General features: G+C 37.3%; 1 protein-coding gene across 4 annotated transcripts in view; it reads left to right on the top strand.

The window, feature by feature from the left end:
- The window catches only part of c11.1 (maestro heat like repeat family protein c11.1), a 1,259,325-nt gene that overhangs the window by 518,899 nt on the left and 717,022 nt on the right, over positions 1–23,404 (top strand). For all 4 annotated transcript variants that reach the window (XM_090383553.1, XM_090383554.1, XM_090383556.1 and 1 more), the window contains exons 19-20: positions 5,335–5,451; positions 13,649–13,801. In XM_090383553.1, the coding sequence (XP_090239679.1) occupies positions 5,335–5,451; positions 13,649–13,801 (270 nt within the window). The remainder of the gene's footprint in view (positions 1–5,334; positions 5,452–13,648; positions 13,802–23,404) is intronic.

A 23,404-nucleotide genomic window follows, 5' to 3' on the forward strand; every position in this document is an offset into this window, starting at 1 on the left:
TTTGAGTTTAAAAATAGGCTGGCAGACTTATTAAAGAAATGTCAGAAAGTGTCCTCATGAATGGGAATGTGCTTATTCCCCAAATAATTGCAGATGATTTTTGCAGCTTACTTTGAAAAGCCACCCCCAAGTCACTTTACCATTTAGAAAATCAGCGAAAAATGTATGTCTATTGGTGCTGTTGTTGCTGCTGCACAAAGTGGTTGCCTGAAGACTGCTGTCACATATGAAGTCCAAGAAACAATGTTAACATCACCTTCTAAATAATTGTGAAACAAAGACAAACCTTGTTTGGAAACAGGTTTGTCTTATGTGACAGCATGGAGAATTGTAATTCACACTTGCAGCCATAATATGTACATATTCTCCTTGCACCATCAGAAAGCAATAAAGTGAATCATATAAGGTGCTGTTCAATTTTTTTTTAAATGCAGAGCATCTGTACTAACATTGTTTGTAACATTGCCTTCTCTGACGGCAACATTCGACATCTGCAGGAAAGTTATTTGAAACATGATTGTCATTTGAAGGTCAGAAAAATTCCATTATATGTGTGAATATGAGAGAGCTTTGTCCAAGTGCTCTCTCATATTCACACATATAATGGTGTACCAAAAGGTGAACTTTTGGTATACCAATACTTGCCAGAAACAGTGCACCAAATATGCCTTCAATGAACTACCTCTTGTTATCTCACCTCATGGTTGCTTTCAACAGGACTGTGCTTCCCATATTTGGCCATATTGTGTGTGCCTACCTGAACACCACTTTTGGGGATTGCCAGATTTTCCATGCTTCATTTCTGAATTGATCCCAGGTCACCTGACCTTGCTCCCTGTGATTTTTATCTAGTAGTAGTAGTAGTAGTAGTAGTGGCGGCACTTGATGCAAGAAAGCAAGTGTAGGAGCTTATGCAGCATCAGCCAAAAAAAAAAAAAAAATCACACCATACCCTCCAATTGCCTGTCCAGTTCCTCCTTAAATTTATTTAACCTATCAACTTCCACAACGACAGATGGAAGTTTGTTCCAGCAATTAACCACCCGCTGGCTAAAGGCAAATTTCCGCACATCTATTCTACATCTATCCTTTCTTAATTTGAACTTATGTCCCCGTAGGTTCGTATTCTGAACAAGTGGGAGGATCCCATCAGAATTCAGCGTGCTCAACCCATTCAAGGCCTTATAGACCTCAATCAGATCACCGCGCAGGTGCCTAGTCTCCAGCCACTGCAATTTGCAGAACTTAAGCCTCTCTTGGTAAGAGGATCCCTTCATTCCCCTCACCAATCGTGTTGCTCTTCTCTGTACATGCTCAAGCAAATCTACATCCTTCCTAAAATGAGGCCTCCAGACCTGTACGCAGTACTCAAGGCGTGGCCTGACCATTGCCTTATACAGAGGGACAATCACCTCCTTTTCCCTGCTAGCAAAATTCCTATATATCATTGACAAAACCCCATGACCTGCCCTAGCAGCCTGTCTACATTGCTCAGAAAACTTCGTATCTGACTGCACAATTACTCCCAGGTCTTTTTCATTTTCTACCACCTTAAGTGTAGTACCACACAGTTGGTACGTTTCTCTGGGGTTACTTCTACCCATATGCAGTACTTTGCATTTGTCAAGGTTAAACTTCAGTTGCCACTTCTTAGCCCATCTGCCCAAATTATCTAGATCCTGTTGCAGTAGCACACTGCCATTACTGTCATTAACAACCCTGCCAACCTTCGTGTCATCTGCAAACTTCGACATTAAGCCTGATATACCTTCATCAATATCATTGATAAATATACAAAACAACAGTGGACCCAACACCGAACCCTGTGGGACTCCACTAATAACATTAGTCCACGAAGAGCAGCACCCATTGATTACCACCCTCTGTCTTCTCCCACTTAACCATCCTTTTATCCATTGTTGCAACTTACCCTTAATACCATTCTGCTCCAATTTGTACAGTAGTCTTCCATGCGCAACAGTGTCAAAAGCTTTCCTGAAATCCAAGTATATGATATCAAAATTATTTTTTGCATCCAGTTCCTTTGTGACCACATCATAATAACCAATCAAATTTGTCAGACAAGACTTTCCCTTAACAAACCCATGCTGTGTCTGAATTATTGCTGCAGTCTTGTCTAGATGATCCTGCAATGCATCTTTAACCAGTGACTCCATTATTTTATCCGGAACAGAAGTTAAACTAACCGGTCTGTAATTATTCGTGTCACCCTTCGAACCTCCTTTGTGAATTGGGGATACATTTGCACATCTCCAGTCCGTGGGAACCTCCCCTGAATCCAAGGATGCTCTCATAATTATGGCTAAGGGTTTGCTTAGTTGCTTTGCCGCCTCCTTTAATATAACTGGATAGATCCCATCCGCCCCAGGTGCCTTTCTTATGTTTAACTTCAACAATTTCTCCTCCACTTTGCTCTCAGTTATTACAAAATCATTAAGCACACTGCTACAATTTGATAACCTTCTTCCATTTTCAAACTGTAATGATTCCTCACGTGTGAATGTAGATGCAAAATACTCATTCAGTTTGTTTGCTATCTGAGCAGGATCATCAACAGTCGAACCATCGATGTCAAGTGGACCAATCATATTCAGCCCCTTCCTTTTAGAGTTTATATAAGTAAAGAAATCCTTGCTGTTTTTCATAGCATCTTTTGCCAAAGATTTCTCGTATTCCGCCTTTGCCTGCCGAACCTCCTTTGTGACCTGATTACAAACTAGCTTATATCTGCTACAGGCTTCTGCGTCGCCTGATAATTTATATGCATCCCATGCATTTTTCTTCTCTGTCACGAGTCTCATTAGTTCATTTGATAACCATTTAGGCCTAAACCTTGAACAATATTTCTTCATCGGTATGAAAAGTCTAGTAGCTTCCACGATTAATTCCTTGAATGCTTCCCACTTAGAATTTACTGTTTGTAACATCGTCAGTCGATCCCACTGTACAGAATTTAAAAACTGTCTGAGACCATTGTACTCCCCTTTACGGAAGCAAAAACCCTTTCCTTTACCCCTGACGGTAGTTACCTCTTTGAGTAAATCCCACTTCAGCACACTGTGATCACTGCCACCTAGTGGTTCCTTTATCTGCAAATTCGTAATACACGAATGATCACTGCTGATAACCAGATCAAGAGTATTACTTTCTCTGGTTGCCTCTCGAACATGCTGCTGCAGAAAACAATCATCCAATAAATCCACAAAAGTCTGACTAGTGTGTGAGTGACCAATCCACAAGTTCCAGTCAATATCTGGGAAGTTAAAATCCCCCATTATAAGACATTCTGATTTACTGGCCCACTCTATTTCTCTGTAGAATTGTTCATTGTACTCATTCGAGTCATTAGGTCTATAACACACTCCTACTCTTATTTTTGCTTTTGCAGTGCTTATGTCACACCAAACTGACTCAACAGTGCACTGTCCATCTATATCAACTGGATGCACTTCTTTTGATTTTATGTTTTTCTTAATTAACAGCATAACACCTCCTCCCTTTCTGTCCTGTCTATCCTTTCTGTACACATTGTACTCCCCAAATTCCAGTTCTGCATTCCTTATATCTTTGTGACACCACGTCTCTGCTATCCCAACAATATCCGCCTTTGATGTCTTGACCAACACTTCAAATTCATCAAATTTATTTACTATACTTCTAGCATTGGTATACATGCAAGCATACATGCTCCTATGCCTATTCCTTGTTACCCTAACACATCCCATATACCCAACTATTCCAGGATGACTGCCATCCGTCCCTGAAACCCCCAACACCCCTTGCTCCAGGTCGCTTCTTATTCTAATAGAAGTTGTGCAAGAATCACCTTCACCTCTGCCTGCGGTTACTGTTAAACTATTAGTCTTTGTATCCCCCCAAGCTAGCAGTTTTCCGACCCACCTAACACTGCCTCGATAGCATCAGCAAATATTCTTGCACCCTTTCTATTTAAGTGTATCCCATCCCTGTAGAAGCAATCTCTCCTGTTAACAAGTACAGTCCAGGCTGAAAAAAATTCTACCCCTTGAGCCTTGCACAATCTTTCCAGGGCCGAATTGATCGACAAGGCTCTCATCATATACTCCCTCCTATCGTGTCTGGGCAGAATTGCAGACACTTTCAAATTCAACCCTAATTCTCGGCTTTTTTTCAACAGTGACCTGTACTTGTTGAGTAATTCTGCCGGTCTCCTACTCTTAATATCATTAGTGCCAACGTGTACAACTATATCACCTTTTGTGCCCTTGAAAGATGATATCCGCTCTACAACGTCATCAACCTTTGCCCCTGGCAGACATACCCTGGTCCTGTTCCACCCATCCTTTTTACATAGCATGTTCCCCGTTTCCCTGAGAATAGAGTCACCAACAACTAATAGTTCCTGTGGGACCAGCACATTCTGCCTTGGGGGTTGCCGCTGTGTTGCGTGATGACCAAGTGCAAGCTCTGGCGTTGATGTGGGCAGCTGAGAGCTTGATGGGCCCCTCAATTTATTTCCTTCGAGGGCATCCACCCTGTCCTTCAAACTCTCATATAGGCCCATAACAACGCTGAGTTGTCGCCTGATTTCCTTACACTCCTTAACAACGCGCACACACAAAGACATCCCCCATGGCAATATCATGTTCCGTTCCAGAGAGTTCGGCAAACATTTCACAAGTTGCACATTTTTTTAGGCTGTGACGCGTTGGAGAATCGCCCCCCTCAGTTCTCCCCCGAGTCACAACACTCCTGCCACTTTGTGCCCGTTGCTTTGCTGCTCTAGTTCGGGGCATGGTAGTTTAAATTAATAAAATCAATAAATTAAATGTCAGTAGTATTTGAATAGAAACTATGAAATAGAAACAGTGAAGCGTATTACTATATAATTATGCGTTAGAGCTACCTCAATTAAAAAATTTGAATTCCCTACAAAAACTTTGAATTCCCTATATATCAAGGATAGGGTATATTCAGGAAAACCTCATGATATCAGTGATTGAAAGAGGAGGAATGTCCACTGTTATCTACAGAATTCTCAAAGAAACATGTGTAACTGTATTAAATGCCATATTCCAGCAATTTGAAAGATACATTGGTGCTGATGGTTCACATGTTGAATGATGTATGGTTCTCACTTGATTTTCTTATTTTATTTATTTTATTTTTTTCTGCATAATTGTGTATAAATAAGTATAGATTAAAAAAAAAGAATTATAGTTTGTCATGTTTTGTATTTATATTTTACATCATAATACAGTGGTAATATAGTTATGAATCACTTTGTATATGTGTATAAAATATAGTTATGTCATTTTTTCTATTCATGTTTAGGGATGTGCAATTGCTGTTGGTTACTGTGCTGCTGCCCATTTGGATGTTGTATTGGTGAAACTAGAAAAAGTAGCTGCTGGAGATCGTAAAAATTCAAGTATATTACAATTTTTTAAGGTAAAGAACTTTTTAAGCTTATAACTTTTAAAGGTTAAAAGTTGATGTTATTTATTTAGAAAATTTTGTAGAATTATTCTAACATTTTTAAGCAGCTACAGTGATTTCCAGACAATATAACAGGCTTCGCATCCTCAAGCTTATTGAGGTCCCCGTCCACAGATTGAATCATTTTACTCAGAATTATCCGCATCTGTCTCAAATGGATTGGATATTGTACATAATTTTCATTTATTTCAATAATGGAGCAATTAGTAACAAACTTCAAGTACATTTCAGTTGCTAAAACCAATCATTTTAATTGATTGATTTTAGCAGTACAGCATTTGCAACCGTGAAGCTGCAGAGTTTGTGATCAAAGAAAATACAAAAAAATTTTAAAAATATCGATTACACTAATTAATAGTTAATCTGATTGGTATATTTAGCTAAAGGTTCGATATTGGAAGTGGAAAGAAGTTGTGGTGTACCTATTTGAGAACTTTTTTTTTTTTTGAGAGGGCCTATTTGTATAGCAGTTAATTTTTTTTGAAGATATCAAAGTTTTCTTGAGATTTGATACATAAAAGAATGCATATTCAGCATTATTTTGTGTGCAAAACATGCTAAACTGGCTTTGGGTATATAGAATTTGTATTTGAAACAGTAGAACAGTTATGTCACACAAAATTAAAAAGAAGTAATTCTTTTTATTTTGCTACTGATGAAAATTTGTCAGATTTTTGTGAGGATGAGATTTATTAAATACATGGACAAAATCAGACCTTAAATTTTTCTTGATGTGATGAAACTGGTAGCCTAATTTCCACTTCACTCAACCTTTCTACATGTCTATACCCTCTGAAGTTTGCTACATTTGCCTTTGATTGGATGCTTGTTATTCCAAGATTTTTTCTTATTTCTTCATTTCTAATATGGCCCTTGTATTAGTTTTTTTTCTGATAGTTCTGTTTTATTTTTTTTTTAGTTTTCATTTATGAAGATTCTAATTTTTGATCAATCCCTGTTTTTTTTTTTTAATCTAGCTCTCAACCTTATTGGTTAAAATAGACTTAAAAAGTATTATATGTTATTAAAATGTTATAATACTATAATTAAGTATTATACTATTATTATAAACAGCTCATTTTGTCATTTGGTTAATTCATTTTTTTCTTGAAATAAATTTTCTTAATTGGCATTCAATACTTTCTTGTTTTATTGTTAATTACCATCTGTAACATGCTATCTTTATTAAAGACTAATCTTAGATACAAAAAATTGCTAACTTGTTCCAAATTTTGGTTATTTATTCTACACTCTAAATTTTCTTTGTCTATTTTGACTTTAATAAATTTTGTTTTTATTTAACTAATTTCATACCAAATTTTCTACAACTTTCATATGATTTATTTAGAGATTCTTGAAGGTCTTTTAAGATCTTTAAGAATCTCTAAATAAATTAGCTGAAGGTTCTTGAAGATTCTTGATGATTCATTATTTAAGCTTATAATAAAGATCCAATTTTTACATCTCTACCCTAAATTTTGTCAGTAATTTACATTCTTTTATTAACTTGTCCATGAAATATATAAAATAGAGTTACATAGTATGAATCAGAGCTGTACTACTCAATATGTTCTACGTTGATAATAATATTAGTAAAATAATAAGAGGAGTTTACCTCAATATAGTGCGTAGAACACTACCGTATGATACCCTCCAGAAATTAAAACGGAAAAAACGAAAAAATCGACAACTTACCGGTACATTAGAGTAAAATATAAATAATTAAATAATCAATTTAACACAATACAAATCAATTTAAAACAATTAAAAATCAAATTAATGCAATTAAAAGAATCTAACGAAAATATTCAAAACGATTTTCCTTCCTGAAGCTGACAACGCTTTTCGACCGTATGTCGTGATCACAGGAATGAAAATTACCGAATCGGGTTAAACCTGATACTTAAATAGAGATTATTTGTCTTCACGCATGCGCATAAAGGTCCACGCGTTGGAGATCAAATATGGCCGCCGAACATTAACAGAATTCTCGTGTAATTTAATTTCAACGGTTCCTGCAATTAATAGTCGCGTATAATTACGTTGAACGTTAAGTATTTTGGCCTCGTTAAATAAAAAAGTATGTTTTTCGTTAATGGCATGAAAGGCCAATTCTGACGCTGCTGAACGAGAAGCACGAACTGAGGCTTCATGTTGATTTACACGAATATTAAGAGAAAATCGGGTCGAACCTTGATAAGACGAGTCACAACCACCGCAAGAAATGTTGTATATCAGATCATTAATTTGTGTTGCGAACGCTGAAAGAACCGCCCGATTGTTCAGTATAGTGTGTAACTTCCGTATTGGCCTAGCTACAATTTTAAATTCGGTATCTTTAAAGAATCTGTTAAGCTGTTTGTGCCACTGTTCAACATATGGGACAGAAATAAAGTATGTTTTGATATTACTATTGTTGATTGGTGTAGTATTTTGTATCCTATCCTTAGCTTGTACCCTAATTCGGTTTTTTGTGGTAATGGAATAACCCCTGTTTAAGAATCTGCTAGTTAATACTTGTATTTCTGAGTCCAAAGCAGATTCCGTCGTTGAATATTTATAGGCATTAAGAAATTAATTAAAGATAATCGATCTTTTGTAGGTGAACGGGTGATGGCTATTATAATATAGAAGCATACCGGTGTTTGTAGGTTTTCGATAGATGCTAAATTGTATTTTATTCGAGTCCCGGGTAAGCGTGAAATTTAGAAAGTTTAATGACTTAGTATCCGTATCCTCCCTTTCCAATGTAAATTTGAGTCTAGATTGAATATTATTAAACGAATGTAAAATGTCTTGGATAGTATTACTATCGGTAATAACTAGAACATCGTCTAAATACCTCCCATAGTATGTGATACGGGTTCGAAAAGGTGTCAAATGTACCTGCTCAATCGTTGAGAGATAGATCTCTGACATTAAGCCACTCAGGCTCAAACCCATTGGTAATCCAAAAATTTGTTTGTACACCTTGTCTCGAAAGGTCATGTAATTAGCCTCAACTAACAGTTTAATTAAGTGAAAAATTTCCTTAATAGGTAGCTTCGTATAATTAATCGGTGTCGAGTTTTTATTTAACATATCCCAAATAATATCTAATGTGTATTCAACGCTTACATTATATAATGAGGTAACATCTAGTGAGAATAAATTATCATTGTCGCCGAGTCTACAGTCTTTAAGCTTATTAAATAATGTATCGTAGTTCTTAATCCCAAATTGTATTACCTGTCTAAAGGGTTGTATAATGTTATATACATGTGTGTCTAAGGATGAAAATGCCGACTTCCTGTAGGAAACAATAGGTCGAATAGGAAACCCAGTCTTGTGTAATTTTACCTGACCGAAAAGTGCAGGAATATTGTATGTTCTGGACTTCAATTCCTTTAACTGAACCATAGTAATGTAGTCGTTTTTTCGATACGTGGTTAACGTTTTATCGTATTGTTTGACCAAATTGGTAAACAGTGCCGGGTCTATTTCACGATAAGTGGAGGTATCTGACACAACTGAATCTAACTTATTAATATAATCATGTTTATCTAGTATTACCACCGTATCTCCTTTATCTGCCCTCTGTATAATAATGTCCTTATTTCCCCGAAATTCTCATAAAGCTGAACTGTCATGTGTATTCAATTTAGGAAGTCGCGTTTCTTTTATGTTATTCACTACTTGGTTAACTTGTTGAATAAATACATCTTTTTGTGGAACATTACGAAGTCCAAATTCAATATCAATTACGCATTGTTTTTTAGGCAGTTTTCGAGGTAGTAAATTATAATTTAGTCCTTTGGATAAAAGCGAAATCTGGTCCTGCGATTGTGTACACGAGTAAAGATTTGTAACCTGTTGATATGTCGGTTCGTTGGATACTGGGTGAAGGGGTGTTCGTGAACTAGCTGACATATTCTGTGGTATCACATTGTGTGTCTGTGGGGGGGGGGATGTCACCCAACTCGTATGAACTTGGTCGCAAGCCCGCGACAATGTGTTAGAATTCGCATGAACGTGTCTTGACCTATCCGATAATGTTTGCAACTTATTAGCGTGTCTGTTTTATTTCTGAGGCCTGTGCTTCCCGTCGCAAATCTATGGAGGTCTTCAATACATACAATCGTTCAGATGTAGATAATTTTTTAATTTATCGCGAAGCTTCCTAACCTGAGAAAGGTATTTTTGTTTATTCGAATATCGAGATTTTAAGTGTTCTACGCACTATACTGAGGTAAACTCCTCTTATTATTTTACTAAAATAGAGTTACAATAATGTGCAGCCCTACCTCATTCCAAGTGACTAATTTTTAACCATTTTCCATTGCTTTCTTCATTGCTCACTGCAGATTTGCCAGTTTTAATATAAACTTTTTATTCCCCTTGAGAGATTATTCTTGGTGCCATATATCTGAAGGTTAACATTAGATGATGTATAGAGTGAAAGGCTAAATTGGAGCAATATTTCCTGAAATTTCCTGTGATTCTTCAAAGTGATTATAGTATTATCTTTAATTTCCAGAGTTTGATAAATCATATCTGGAAAAGCCCCTCTTTCAAGAAGTTCTTGAAAAGACAGCTACCTTTCTTTATATTTTCTACCTTAATTGCTAGCTTAATTACTAACCTTCGCTTGATCACGCAAGACATTGCTTCTGCCTCCCCATGGCGGTGGCAGCGGAAGAGCCCGCCACCAGGGTTAAAAGGAGCTAAGTGGATGCCTCATCGTTTCCCCCAATGGAGCCCATGGGCTCAACATATCGTGACACTCCTTATGAAATCAAGCTATGAGTAAACTTTCTCCATTTCTTATTCATAAAAAATGTTAGAAAATGCTGCTGGTCCACTTAAAGCAGTTAAAAGACTAAGATCAGGAGACCTTGTAGATGCAGTAACACAAAAGCTTATGGAAGTCCTGTTTAAACTTTAATCTTTTAGTGGAGTTCCTATTCTGGTAACTTCACATACAACTCTAAACACTTCAAAGGGAGTCATAGCAGACTCGGATATACTAAATGTAATGGAAGAAATAATTGTATAGGAACTGCAAGAACAAAAAGCATACATGCAAAAAGAATGATGACTAAAAAAGAATGAGAAAAACTTGTACCTACATGCAACATTTAATTATATTCAATACCTCGATCTTACCAACAGCAGTAAAAGCAGATTACCTATTTAGCTTTATTCATCCATATATACCAAACCCTTTAAGGTGCTAAGTGCCAAAATATGGCCATTCACAAATAGCATATTGGGAGATGCAATTTGCTGCAACTTTGGGTCCAAGGACCCTACAGAAATGAACTGTAATGCAGAATCCCCTTGCTGTGCAAAGCAATTCTGCTTTACATTCTGCCATTCAGTGTAATTGAAAGCCTGTGAGATGTGGAAATTAGGGGGGGAAAATCCAAAAGTACAAGATAGAACATAAAGTTATGTACTAGGAAGCAAGAAAACAACTGCTTCTTGATATTCCAAAATGAACTTATGCAGCAGCAATCCAAAAACATGCAGCAATAGTGGTACAGATAGACATAACTATTCCTTCTAATATACCAGTTGTTGAATGGGCAAGATCTGTATTGGCTGATTGTCAGCAATATTTTCAAAAGAGGATGTCAGATCAGGCTATTGATATCCCAAATCCATCGGTAACTCAAGATGCACAGAAACAAAACCAGAAAAAAACTGAATTCTGTAAAAGTAAATAACTTGTCCCCAGTGCAGATGGACTATGATAATATAGCCAATGAAGAGGAATTGCTAGATACCTATGCTGAAGATGACACCGATACAGGATGTCCCTTCTTTTCTAAAAAGATAGTTGCAAAAGTGATGGATATAAGCAAACAGCCAACAATAAACAAGCAGATCAATGTTCCACCTCCAAAATTAAATAATGGATATTATTTAATTAAATACATCCTACAATGTATTTAATTAAATAATATCCTAAATGGAATTGTGGAGGACTACATAGCAATACTCATCACATATATGAATTTATCAATCATTATAACCCAGTTAGCACATTTTTGTAGGAAACTTACTTGACTTCAGAAGTGTCTCCCTCTATTAAAAATCATAATCTACAAAAGAGATTAAAGTTATGGCTCACAGAGGTGTTGCCATTTTAGTGGAACGCGGAATTCCATCCAAACACATACCACTACATACTCATTTAGAGGCTGTTGCAGTCCATATTGTTCACATTATCTCATTCACTCTTGTCTCTTTATACCTCTCACCAAATCATACATAAAGTGAAACAGACTTGGATAACTTCATTATGCATATACTAAATGTACTTTCTTTACTAGTTGATGTCAATGCACACCACCCCACTTTGGAGATTTCATTAAATGGAAAAATGAGGAAAACTACTCAAAGAAGTAATTGATAAGCACAGCCTTAGTGTATCCAATACTAGTTTCCATACATACATTCACTTTATTGCAGGGTCAACATCTGCCTTTCATATTTCTGTCTGTATTATTTCCTGTATTATTTCCAACCATTGATTGGTCGGTGATTGATGACCTCTACAGCAGTGACCACTAACCAATAGTCTGTGAAATCAAAATAATAACAACAATGACCATTTCAGAAACCAAAAGTCGAACAACATGGAAATTTAGACTGAAAGTAGACTGAAATAAATATGCCATTCGTGTTGTATTTGATATCAGTCATAGAATCTCAGCACATTGATGATGCAACAGAACATATACCACAGAATGTTGTTAAGGGTGTTATTATATCTAGTACCAAAAATGGAAAAAAAAAAAAAAAAAAAAAAATGGAACTTGTTCCATAAATATCCAACAACCTTATCAACTACAAGAGACTTTGGAGTCTAAGCAAGTCACATCAAAAAAATGAGCAAGAAATGTTGCTTCGGTTAATTTTGCATTCACCATTAATAAAGATACCAATATAAAACTGATTTGGAAAATACTTAAAAACTCATCATTGGGCTGCTCTGCTAATGTTAAACATGTATGTAATGTTAAACATGTATAATGTTAAACATAATGTTAAACAACCAATTAGACATAGGTTGTCACTACATGTATGTAGTGACAGCCTATGTCTAATGTGTCTTTAGAGCATTGGATGAAAAAATATTCTTCATTGTGTCTACAGATTTAACTTTTATAATAATAATTTAACTTTTAATATCATGATTTCATTACTTGTTTTGTACCACTAATGAGTGTGGTAGAGTTTAGTACTCCATTGTTTTTAAGCATTGCTGCAGTTTGTCTTTGTTGTATCATAGTTGTTTACTTTTATTAACTTAAAAGAATGTTAGAGTAGTTTAACTATGACAGAAGATTAGGTAATTTTGAATTTGGTGAGCAGTGTTACTGTACCGAGGTTGTCAGTTTGTGGAAGTTTGCATGGTATGCTTTAGCCAACTTCATCTAGGTCAGGAATAGCAAATATTATATCATTGAAAGGAATGAAAAAAAAAAAAAAATAATAATAATAATAATAAATGAACAAAGCAGCAGAGAACTTAAAAATACATTTAACTGCATTTCATCATGAAATGTGTATGAAATGCTGAAGCATATGGCAACTGATTAATGAATGACATAATAATTAGTTACCATTAATTTGAAAGAAAGGTCTGGGAACTCGATTCAGTGTTGGAATGCAATTTAAGTGCATTTTAGATAAATATAGATCTCTATTGAAAATTTCACATTTTTTGATTTCTACAAGTTGGCAGAAATGGAAAAGTGAATAATTATGAGTTACATACAATGATGAAAGCACATAATAAAATCACAGAAACACAAATCTAATTTATACACAGATATATCAATGAAATATTAAAGGAAATGAATCAAGCACTGTTCTCAAAGGGTGCACAGGGCTGAGAAGCATTGAAAAGGTATCTTTTAGTCGCAATCATGCATTTTACCCATTCTTTTCCATTCACTTTAGGGGTTCTATTATAGCTGTCATTTTTATCTGCATTCCTGATAATTGCCCTTGAATAATTGAGTAAGGTATGTACTAGAATTTAAAAAAAAATAAAATAAATATATATAAAATCATTTATTTATCAGAATAATAAATATGTATTGTTCTTGAGAATTGTAATTATCTGTTTTCTAAGTGTTTATTGATTTTAATGAAGGAATTCAAAGGAGACACAGATCATGAAAAGCTCAAGGCAACTATAATTCTAAGTTATGGCTATGTGGCGCTCCACGCCCCATCAAATATCCTGACAACACGTATTGAAACACCTATTCTCCGTAGTGTATCTAGTTACTGTCATTCTTATCGTGTGAGTATTAACCTGTATTTTTATATAGCAAAATTTTAATACACCCAAGTAATTGCTATCTGCTTTTATTATTTAGTGAACTTGGTTGAGCCCTTTGTTCCATTGTCTCTGTTGCGTTAAGAAATTATACTAATTTCAGTTTTGGGTTGTGAGAGTATGGATTAATTGAATGATAAGAAACCTTATTATAGTCTGAGAACCAAGCCACTCAAAAATTTAAATTGAAACTATTTCAGAAATTTATTTTAATTAATTTTAAACTTCAACTGCCATTTCTTGGCCCATCTGCCTAACTTTTTTAGACAAATGGGCCAAGATATCAGGCAATTATCATGAATGCAGATATAAATATAGACAAGAAAAGTGGAAGCAGAGGCCCTGGGTGCCAAGCAGTTGTGCTGTGTTTCACTGCGATTTTCTACAAACAATTTATAGTTCTTTTATGTTCCTATGTTTAAGAAATCCTTTTATTTAGTAGCAGCTCTTGTATGAGAAGCACTGTTAGAGAGCAAGAAAAGAAAGTGACCTTTCTTTACTTTTCATAGTTTTATACTAACTCTTACTAATCTTCGCTTCGTTCACCAGGCACTGCTCCTGCATCCCCGCGGTGGAGCCAGTAACCTTGGCAGAAAAGTTCACCTGTCAAGGGCTAAAAGGAGCGAATAAGGAACACAATATGTTTCCCTCTTTAGAGCTGACAAGCTTTCGGCCAGAGACAGAAAATGCCCATGACACATCGCAACCAAAGAGGTTTAAAACCAATTCCTTGGCAACATACTTTCCTGCATTTTTAATATTGCACTCACTATCAAAGCAGCCTCTTGGTAAGCTATCTCCCTTCCTTATCCAAAAATACCTGGAAAGTATTGCAGGGTCTCGCAAGACAGATAAGAAACTGCAATCAAGAGATTAACTTGTTGAAACTGTAAACCGCCGACATTCTGAAAAACTCCTACAAATGACATATTTTACTGGAAGTCCAGTGAAAGTAACTCCCCATTCAATCCTAAATACATCCAAGGGTGTTGTTATATCTAGTTGGGACCTATTGAATATGCCGGAATGTTGGAAGAAATTAAACAAGAGCTTCAGGAACAAAATCTAATTACTGTAAAAAGAATTATGATCAAAAGAGACAATTTAGTCACACCTACCAGAAATATTATTCTCGCCTTTAACAGTCCAACCCTACCTTCATCAGTAAAAGCAGGTTATCTACTTTGCCACATTTGTCCTTTCATTCCTAATCTGTTGAGATATTATAAATGCCAAAAGTATGGCCACTTTCAAATAACAATCAGAGGGAACCCAATTTGTCCCAACTATGGATCCTCCGATTCAAAGTGATCGTTCGGCAAAAGAAGTGATCTGTCCCAACTGCAAAGGCAACCATCCTGGCAGCTCTAAGATGTTGGAGGTGGAAAAATGGAGAAAAAAATTGTGAAATATAAAGTTGTTGTTTGTTTGTTATTTGGTTTTTAGGAGCATTAGCAGCTAAGGCCATATTGCTCTGGGATATGCTGTGGTCATTCCTTGACCTTTCCGCATCCTCCGTATTTGGTGGTGACGGGCTCGAACCCCGGTCTAATCAAGAAGCGTGTGCTGCACACTGCTGCTCCTTCCCACCTGGCTACGGAGGCACCATATAAAGTTGAAAACAATGTTAGTTATCAAGAAGCAAGAAAATTAATTGTACCCAATATGCCTAAACATACCTCTGCCAATATTGTGAAAAAAAAAAATCAAACATCATCCACTCAAACTGGTGTTACCGTTTCATCAAACATATCAATATCTGACTGGGTTTGGACTGTCCCCTCTCAGCAACAATCCAATGTCCTTAAACACTTAGGTCAAGTAAGTAATATGCCTCTTACAATACCAGTGACATCTCCTCCACCAGTGATTGCTACTACTTGAAGTAATCCTAGTTCGACTTCAAAAAAGATTATTTGGGACACATCAATGGATGTAGAGTACTCATCCAAACAGGAAGATCTGATTCTGGAAATATATGTCCAAAATGAGACAAACCAAAGCCTGAACACCACAAGACAGCCACACTAAAAAGTAGTCAGGTACAGCTTCTTCTGAATTCAAGTAATGCCTTATATTTTGCAGTGGAATCGCAGAGGCTTTCATGGCAACATTGATGATATTCCGTACCTAATTAACTGCCACTCTCCAGTTGGTTTCTGTCTACAGGAAACCTATTTAATTCCTCAAATTTCCATTTCCATAAAAAAACTACTCAATCTATCAAAGAGATCAGAATACATCCGATTCTGCTCATGGTGGTGTAGCTATTTTGATTAACTTAAAGATCTCGGCTAGCCAAATCATTCTCCAAACTGAAATTGAAGCCGCTGCTGTTCGTCTGATTACTCAGATTGTGTTAACACTAGTTTCACCAAATTTTCTACCAAATCATACTTACTCCTATAATGATCTCGGAGAACTTTTAATGTAGCTACCCTCCCCTGTCTGCCTGCTAGGGGATTTCAATGGCCACCCTGTATGGGGATCATCTAAATTGGATGGATCCAGCCAAATGACTGAAACTACTAGATAAACTAAACCTTACCATTCTTAATAGTGGTGCGCACGCACGCACGCACGCACACACACACACACACACACACACACACATATACAGTTACACACACTTATATACAGTTACCTACTGGACAGACTTCTGAAATTGACCTCTTGATTTTCTCCCGATACTGTTTCCAGATGTTTCGAACGTCCGCAATGGATGATCCCATGGGCAGTGACCATTTTCCAATTGTTTGTAATTTGCTCACTACACAACCACCATTAGACCAACCCTGCAGGAAATGGAAATTCTGTAAAGCCAATTGGGCCAAATTTCAGTCAGAAATCACTCTGGACAGAAAAACTATTCAACTACAACCCATAGATAAAGTGACTGATTATATCACATCCTGTCTTTTACTTGCAGTTAAATACTCAATTCCATTATCAAATCCCCAATCCAATGGCACTTCAACTATTGGTGGAACGAAGAGTGCACAAAAGTGAAGAAGGAAAAAAATAAAACATGGAATTTTTTTCATCGATCTCAGACCACAGTTAATCTAATTAGCTGCAAGAAGCTAAGGACAAAAGTGGGTTTCATATAAAGACAAGCCAAGAAAGATTTTTGAACTTTGCATCTACTATCAATAGAAACACTGACTCCAGATTAATATGGAAGAAAATTAGGCAGCTTTCTTGGAAGTTTCCATCCATCCCTTCCCCAATTCTTTCCTGCAATGGGCAAGAACTCTCTGCTCCTCTAGATATAGCAAATGACTTGGGCAAAACTTTGCCCAAGTCTCAGCTGCATCAAATTACACTCTGGAATTCCAGAAAATTAAGACCACCACCAAACAGAGACCCATCAACATTCAAACCTCACTATCACTTCCATATAATCAGCCTCTTCAATATTGTGAACTTTTAAACGGCATCCGAACAACATGCAACAGTGCCACTGGGCCAGATGGAATATATTATGTCATGTTACAGCATCTTGATGAAAAAAAACTTACAATTGCTGCTAGTCTTTTTTAACCGGATATTCTGGGAAAATATATATCCAACCTCATGCTACAGCTTTGGCATTTTTGAAACCTGGAAAAGATCCCTCCAGTCTTTATAGTTACAGGCCAATCTCTCTGTCAAGTTGCCTTGGTAAAATTCTCAAAAAAATGATCCACAGTCTCATTCAGTTCATTGAAACTCAACATCTACTGAGTAAAAATCAGCATGGCTTCCCCGAAAACAGGTCCTCCTTAGATCGATGATCAAGGCTAAATCTGAAATTTGCAATGCCTTTGTGAAAAATGAACTTATTAGGAACTTTCTCCACAGTCTTCTTTCCAGATTTGATATTAAAATTCTCTTTCTACTACATTCTCAGGAAGGAGTACCATAAAGGTCAGTATTGAGTGCAACCCTATTTGCTCTTAGAATTGATTCCATTGCAAAAGGACTCCCGAATACTGTGGAGGTGTATCTTTACACTGACGATCTCTCTCTATTTTTTGCCATTCTCAGAACGTTAGATCTATTGAACGGCAATTGAAGATGTCCCTCAATAAATACAAAAGTGGGCTAATCTCAATGGATATCATCTTTCCCATCAGAAAACAGTTGCAATCCACTGCTGCAATCTATGTAAATTGCATATGGAGGGCGCTCTGGTCGCAGAAGAGAACAGAGTGGATTTTTGGCTGCTGTAAAGGGATAAGTAGTTTTCATATTTTTACCGTATTCTTCATTAATTAACATACTGCATTGTGTTCCATAAAGATATTAAATAGATTTAGTGGTGTTTATTAGCTTCTTTTTTTGAATTTCACTAGTGATTTTTGGAACTTACGACTCACCAGTGTTGGCGCCAATATTGTTGAACTAGCTGCCATGTTTAGTCAATAAGAATTAGTGTAATGTATATATCCTGAACTGATAGCGTAAGGTATAACGTAAAACTAGATAGCACAATACGAAGCACTGTATTAGGAATCTGTTAGCTTAGTATAGTATTATCAATTAATCAAAAATATTTATTAATCTTATTAAATTTCTTTGTTAATTAAATTGTATTTAATTGGAAATCATGATGCAGACTAGAGCTGTGAGGCAACATTCACAGACTAGGGAGAGTGCTGTGGCTCAGAAGAGAAACGAAGGGGGGGTGATTCTCCAATGCATCACACTCTCAAAAAATGTGTGAAATGTTTGCGGACCTTTCTAAAACATGATCTAGCCAAGGAGGATGTCTTTGTGTGTGCTAGGTGCCTAGAGTAATTAGGCACCAACTCAGCATTCTGATGGGCGTCTATGAGAGTTAGGTGAAGGGTAAATGCCCTTGAATAAATTAATATCAGGGACCCCGTCAAGCTCTCAACTGCCCGGCTCAATGGCAGAGCTCACTCCTGTGCATCAGGCAACACAGATGCAATCTCCAAGGCAGAATGCGCTGGTTCCACAGGAACTAGTTAGTGACTCTGTTGTCAAGGAGATGGGGAAAATGCTATGCGAGGAGGACAGATGGAACTAGATCAGGGTATGTCTGCCGGGAGCAAAAGTTGATGACATTGTAGAGCAGATATCATCTTTAAGGGCACAAAAGATGATATTGTTGTACGTGTTGGAACTAATAACATTAAGAGTACAAGATCTACAGATTTACTCAACAAGTACAGGTCAATGTTGTGAAAAAAAAGTCACGAGTTAGGGTTGAATGTGAAAGTGTCTGCAATTGAGCCCAGACACAACAGAAGGGAGTATATGATGAGAGTCAAGACTCATTTCAATGTCTGCATGTTGACAAAAGAATGACTGCTTCTACAGGGATGGGATACACTTAAATGGAAAGGGTGCAAGAATATTTGCTGATGCTATCGAGGCAGGGTTAGGTGGATCGGAAAACTGATAGCTTGGGAGGGGGGGGATAAACAGACTAAAAGGTTAACAGTGGCCGCAGGCAAAGGCAAAAGCGATTTTTGCACTGCTTCTATTAGAATGAGCAGCAGCCTGGAAAGCAAGGTGCTGTAGATTTGAGCCCAGACACAACAGAAGGGAGTATATGATGAGAGTCAAGACTCATTTCAATGTCTGCATGTTGACAAAAGAATGACTGCTTCTACAGGGATGGGATACACTTAAATGGAAAGGGTGCAAGAATATTTGCTGATGCTATCGAGGCAGGGTTAGGTGGATCGGAAAACTGATAGCTTGGGAGGGGGGGGGATAAACAGACTAAAAGGTTAACAGTGGCCGCAGGCAAAGGCAAAAGCGATTTTTGCACTGCTTCTATTAGAATGAGCAGCAGCCTGGAAAGCAAGGTGCTGTAGATTTCCAGGACTGACTGGGAGTCATAGTTAAACAAGTAAATACATTAGCATTAGCATTTAGCATTAGTAGAGGCATTTGATGCAAGAAAGCAAGCTTATGCAGCATCAGCCAAAAAAAAAAAAAAAAAACCCACTTCCACTTCACCCCTCTGTTCGTTCAAAATACCTATCCAGCTGAGCCTTAAACTTATTTAGGCTATCAACCTCCACCACAAGGGATGGCAGTCTGTTCCACCAACCAACCACCCGCTGGCTAAAGGCAAATTTCCGCACGTCTATCCTACATCTGTCTTTCCTCAATTTGAATTTATGCCCTCTCAGGTGATTTTTCTGAGCTAGAGGAAGAATCCCATCAGCATTGAGCATGCTTAAACCATTCAAGGCTTTATACACCTCTATCAGATCACCTCGCTGGTGCCTAGTCTCCAGACACCGTAATTTGCAAAACTTAAGCCTTTCTTCGTAAGGCACCCCTTTGTTCCATTCACTAATCTTGTTGCCCTTCTCTGTACTCGTTCCAGCAGCTTTACACCCTTCTTGAAATGAGGCCTCCAGACCTGTATACAGTACTCTAGGTGTGGCCTGACCATTGCCTTATACAATGGAATAATCACCTCCTTATCCCTGCTGGAAAAATTCCTGTATATCATTGACAATACTCCATGAGCTACTCTTGCAGCCCATCTGCACTGCTCAGAGAACTTCATATCTGCCTGCACAATCACCCCCAAGTCCCTTTCATTCTCTACCACTGTCAGTGTAGTACCACAGAGTTGATACGTTGCTCTGGGGTTGCTGTTTCCCATGTGTAGTACTTTACATTTGTCAATGTTAAACTTCATTTGCCACCTCTCAGCCCATCTGCTCAACCTTTCCAGATCCTGTTGCAGCAGCATAGTGTCAGTAGTGTCCTTGACAACCCTGCCTACTTTTGTATCGTCTGCAAACTTCAACATTAAGCTTGATACAGTAATACCCCGAAGTTACGCGATAGGTGGGTCCGACGAAAATCGCGTAAGTCGAATTCGCGTAAGTCGGGGTAAAACTTTGCATATAAATACATATAAATTTTGCTTAATTGGGACCAAGGACTAACAAAAACACTAGTTTAGAAGAAAAATATTAATAAAATGGCAGTTCTTTATACATATTAATACAAAATATGTATTAAAAAACAAATGACTTACGTTAAAAAGTTATTTCGATGTCGATGGCTTCATAAAATCTAACAAATTCGTCTGACGACACAGCGCGTTCTTTTTTTCACGCAGAATTTCTTCGTAGCAAGCTAATAATTTTTTTATTCCTTGCTTTGTAGCTATAATGCGTTCTTCGTTGGAGTCTATGTTTTCTAAAATTTTTAAGCCCTTTACAATTGAGCCCTTTTCAATTTTCAACCTGTCAAGTTTGCAATTGTCATGTGCTTTTCGCCGTTGCTTCGTTTAGGCCTGTAGCACGTGCAATATCACATGGTCTTTCATTTCGCTCAAAGCGTTTCACAATTTCATATTTTTTCTCTATCGACAGAGGCGGACTGGCCATAAGCCTTACCGGGGAAACCCCGGTGGGCCAGTGTGATTTTGGCCATAAACCATAGTATGAGGCCACTATAAATTTTCCCGGGTAAGAATTTTTGATCCAGTCCGCCTCTGTTTATCGATAATTGCTTTTCTTTTTCTCTCTGAATCTGCAGTGTCTTCACCAGGACGCTTCCTTTTCACACTTTTAATTAAGTATTTTACTCATTTTTAGGGAATAAAGCACAATTACAAAACGAGGAGGCACGCTTGATACGCATAAACAAAGCTGCGCGCATGTAGCAACTGAATAAACAACACCATAAAGGCAGAGATACACTATTAATTAACACCTCACATTTCTAGGGGTTACTACCATAAAACAATAAAAATCCAGTTGCGTTTCTGCTAGTGAAATCTGTTATAAACTGGTAGTAAACTCGATCTAATTGCATTTGCGATTATACCGATAGCTGGAATTGTGTTGGTTTTTACGTTATTATGGTGAAATGTGTTTCCCCTTCACTGATATAAAAAACATAAAAGCAGCAAAGTTGAATTTTGTTCATCTTTCGCTCTCATTCTCCGCCGTCGCACCGTATATCGATAACATACGAAAAACGACCTTGAAGATAGTAAGTCGGGGTAGCGTAAGTCGGGGTATTACTGTATACCATCATCAATATCATTTATAAATACAGAAAACAATAATGGACCCAACACTGAGCCCTGAGGGACTCCACTAATAACATTAGTCCACAATGAGCAGTGTCCATTGATTACCACTCTCTGTCTTCTCCCCCTCAACCACCCCTTTATCCATAGCAGCAATTTGCCTCCAATGTCACACTGCTCCAATTTGTGTAGCAGTCTTCCATGTGCAACAGTATCAAAAGCCTTTGTAAGATCCAAGTATATAATATCAAAGTTATTCCCTGCATCCAGTTCTTTTGTGACTGCATCATAGTATCCAATCAAGTTGGTCAGGCAAGACTTCCCCTTAACAAAACCATGCTGTGTCTGAGCTATAACTGAAGTCTTGTCTAAATGATCCTGTAGTGCTTCTTTAACCAGTGCCTCCATTAATTTTCCTGGAACAGAAGTTAAGCTCACAGGTCTATAATTACTTGTGTCAGCCTTTGATCCTCCTTTGTGAATTGGGGTCACATTTGCACATTTTCAGTCTATGGGTACCTCCCCTGCGTCCAAGGAAGCTCTCACAATTATGGCTAAGGCTTTGCTTACTTCCTTTGCTGCCTCCTTTAATATAACTGGATAGATCCCATCCACCCCGGGTGCCTTTCTTGTGTTTATCTTCAACAGTTTCTCCTCCACTTTACTCCCAGTTATTTCAAGATTCTGTAGCTTACTGCTAGAGTTGAATACACCTCTGGCATTCCCCTTGCTGAATAACTCCTCATGTGTGAATGTCGATGCAAAATATTCATTTAGTTTGTTAGCTACCTGAGCAGGATCATCAACAGTTGACCCATCAATATCAAGTGGACCAATCTGATTCATCCCCTTCCTTCTGGAGTTTACATAAGTAAAGAACTCTTTGCTGTTTTTCTTTGCATCCCTTGCCAAGGATTTCTCGTAATCTGCCTTCGCCTGCCTAACCTCCTTTGTAACTTGGTTGCATATCAACTTGTATCTATCATAGGCTTCTGTGTCATGTGTTAATTTGTAAGTATCCCATGCATTTTTCTTCTCTGCCATATGCCTCATTAGTTCATCTGACATCCATTTTGGCCTAAACCTTGAACAATATTTCTTAGTTGGTATGTAAAGCCTAGTAGCTTCCAAGATAAGTTCTTTGAATGCTTCCCATTTTGAATTTGCTGTTGGTAACATCATCAGTTGGTCCCACTGTATAGAATTTAAATACTGTCTCAGTCCATCGTAGTCGCCTTTACGGAAGCAATAACCCTTCCCTTTACCCCTAATGGCAGTTACCTCTTTCAGTAAATCCCACTTCAGCACACTGTGATCACTGCCACCTAGTGGTTCATTTATCTGCAGATTCTTAATGCATGAAGAATCACTGCTGATAATCAAATCAAGAGTATTACTCCCTCTAGTTGCCTCCCGAACATGCTGATGTAGAAAACAATCATCCAATAAATCTACAAAAGCCCTGCTAGTGTGTGAGTAACCAGCCCCCAAATTCCAGTCAATATCTGGGAAATTAAAATCTCCCATTATAAGACTCTCTGATT

This window comes from Mastigoproctus giganteus, chromosome 10 (genome assembly GCF_048544385.1).
Source record: "Mastigoproctus giganteus isolate SK-2022 chromosome 10, ASM4854438v1, whole genome shotgun sequence".
Classification (NCBI taxonomy): Eukaryota; Metazoa; Arthropoda; class Arachnida; order Uropygi; family Thelyphonidae; genus Mastigoproctus; species Mastigoproctus giganteus.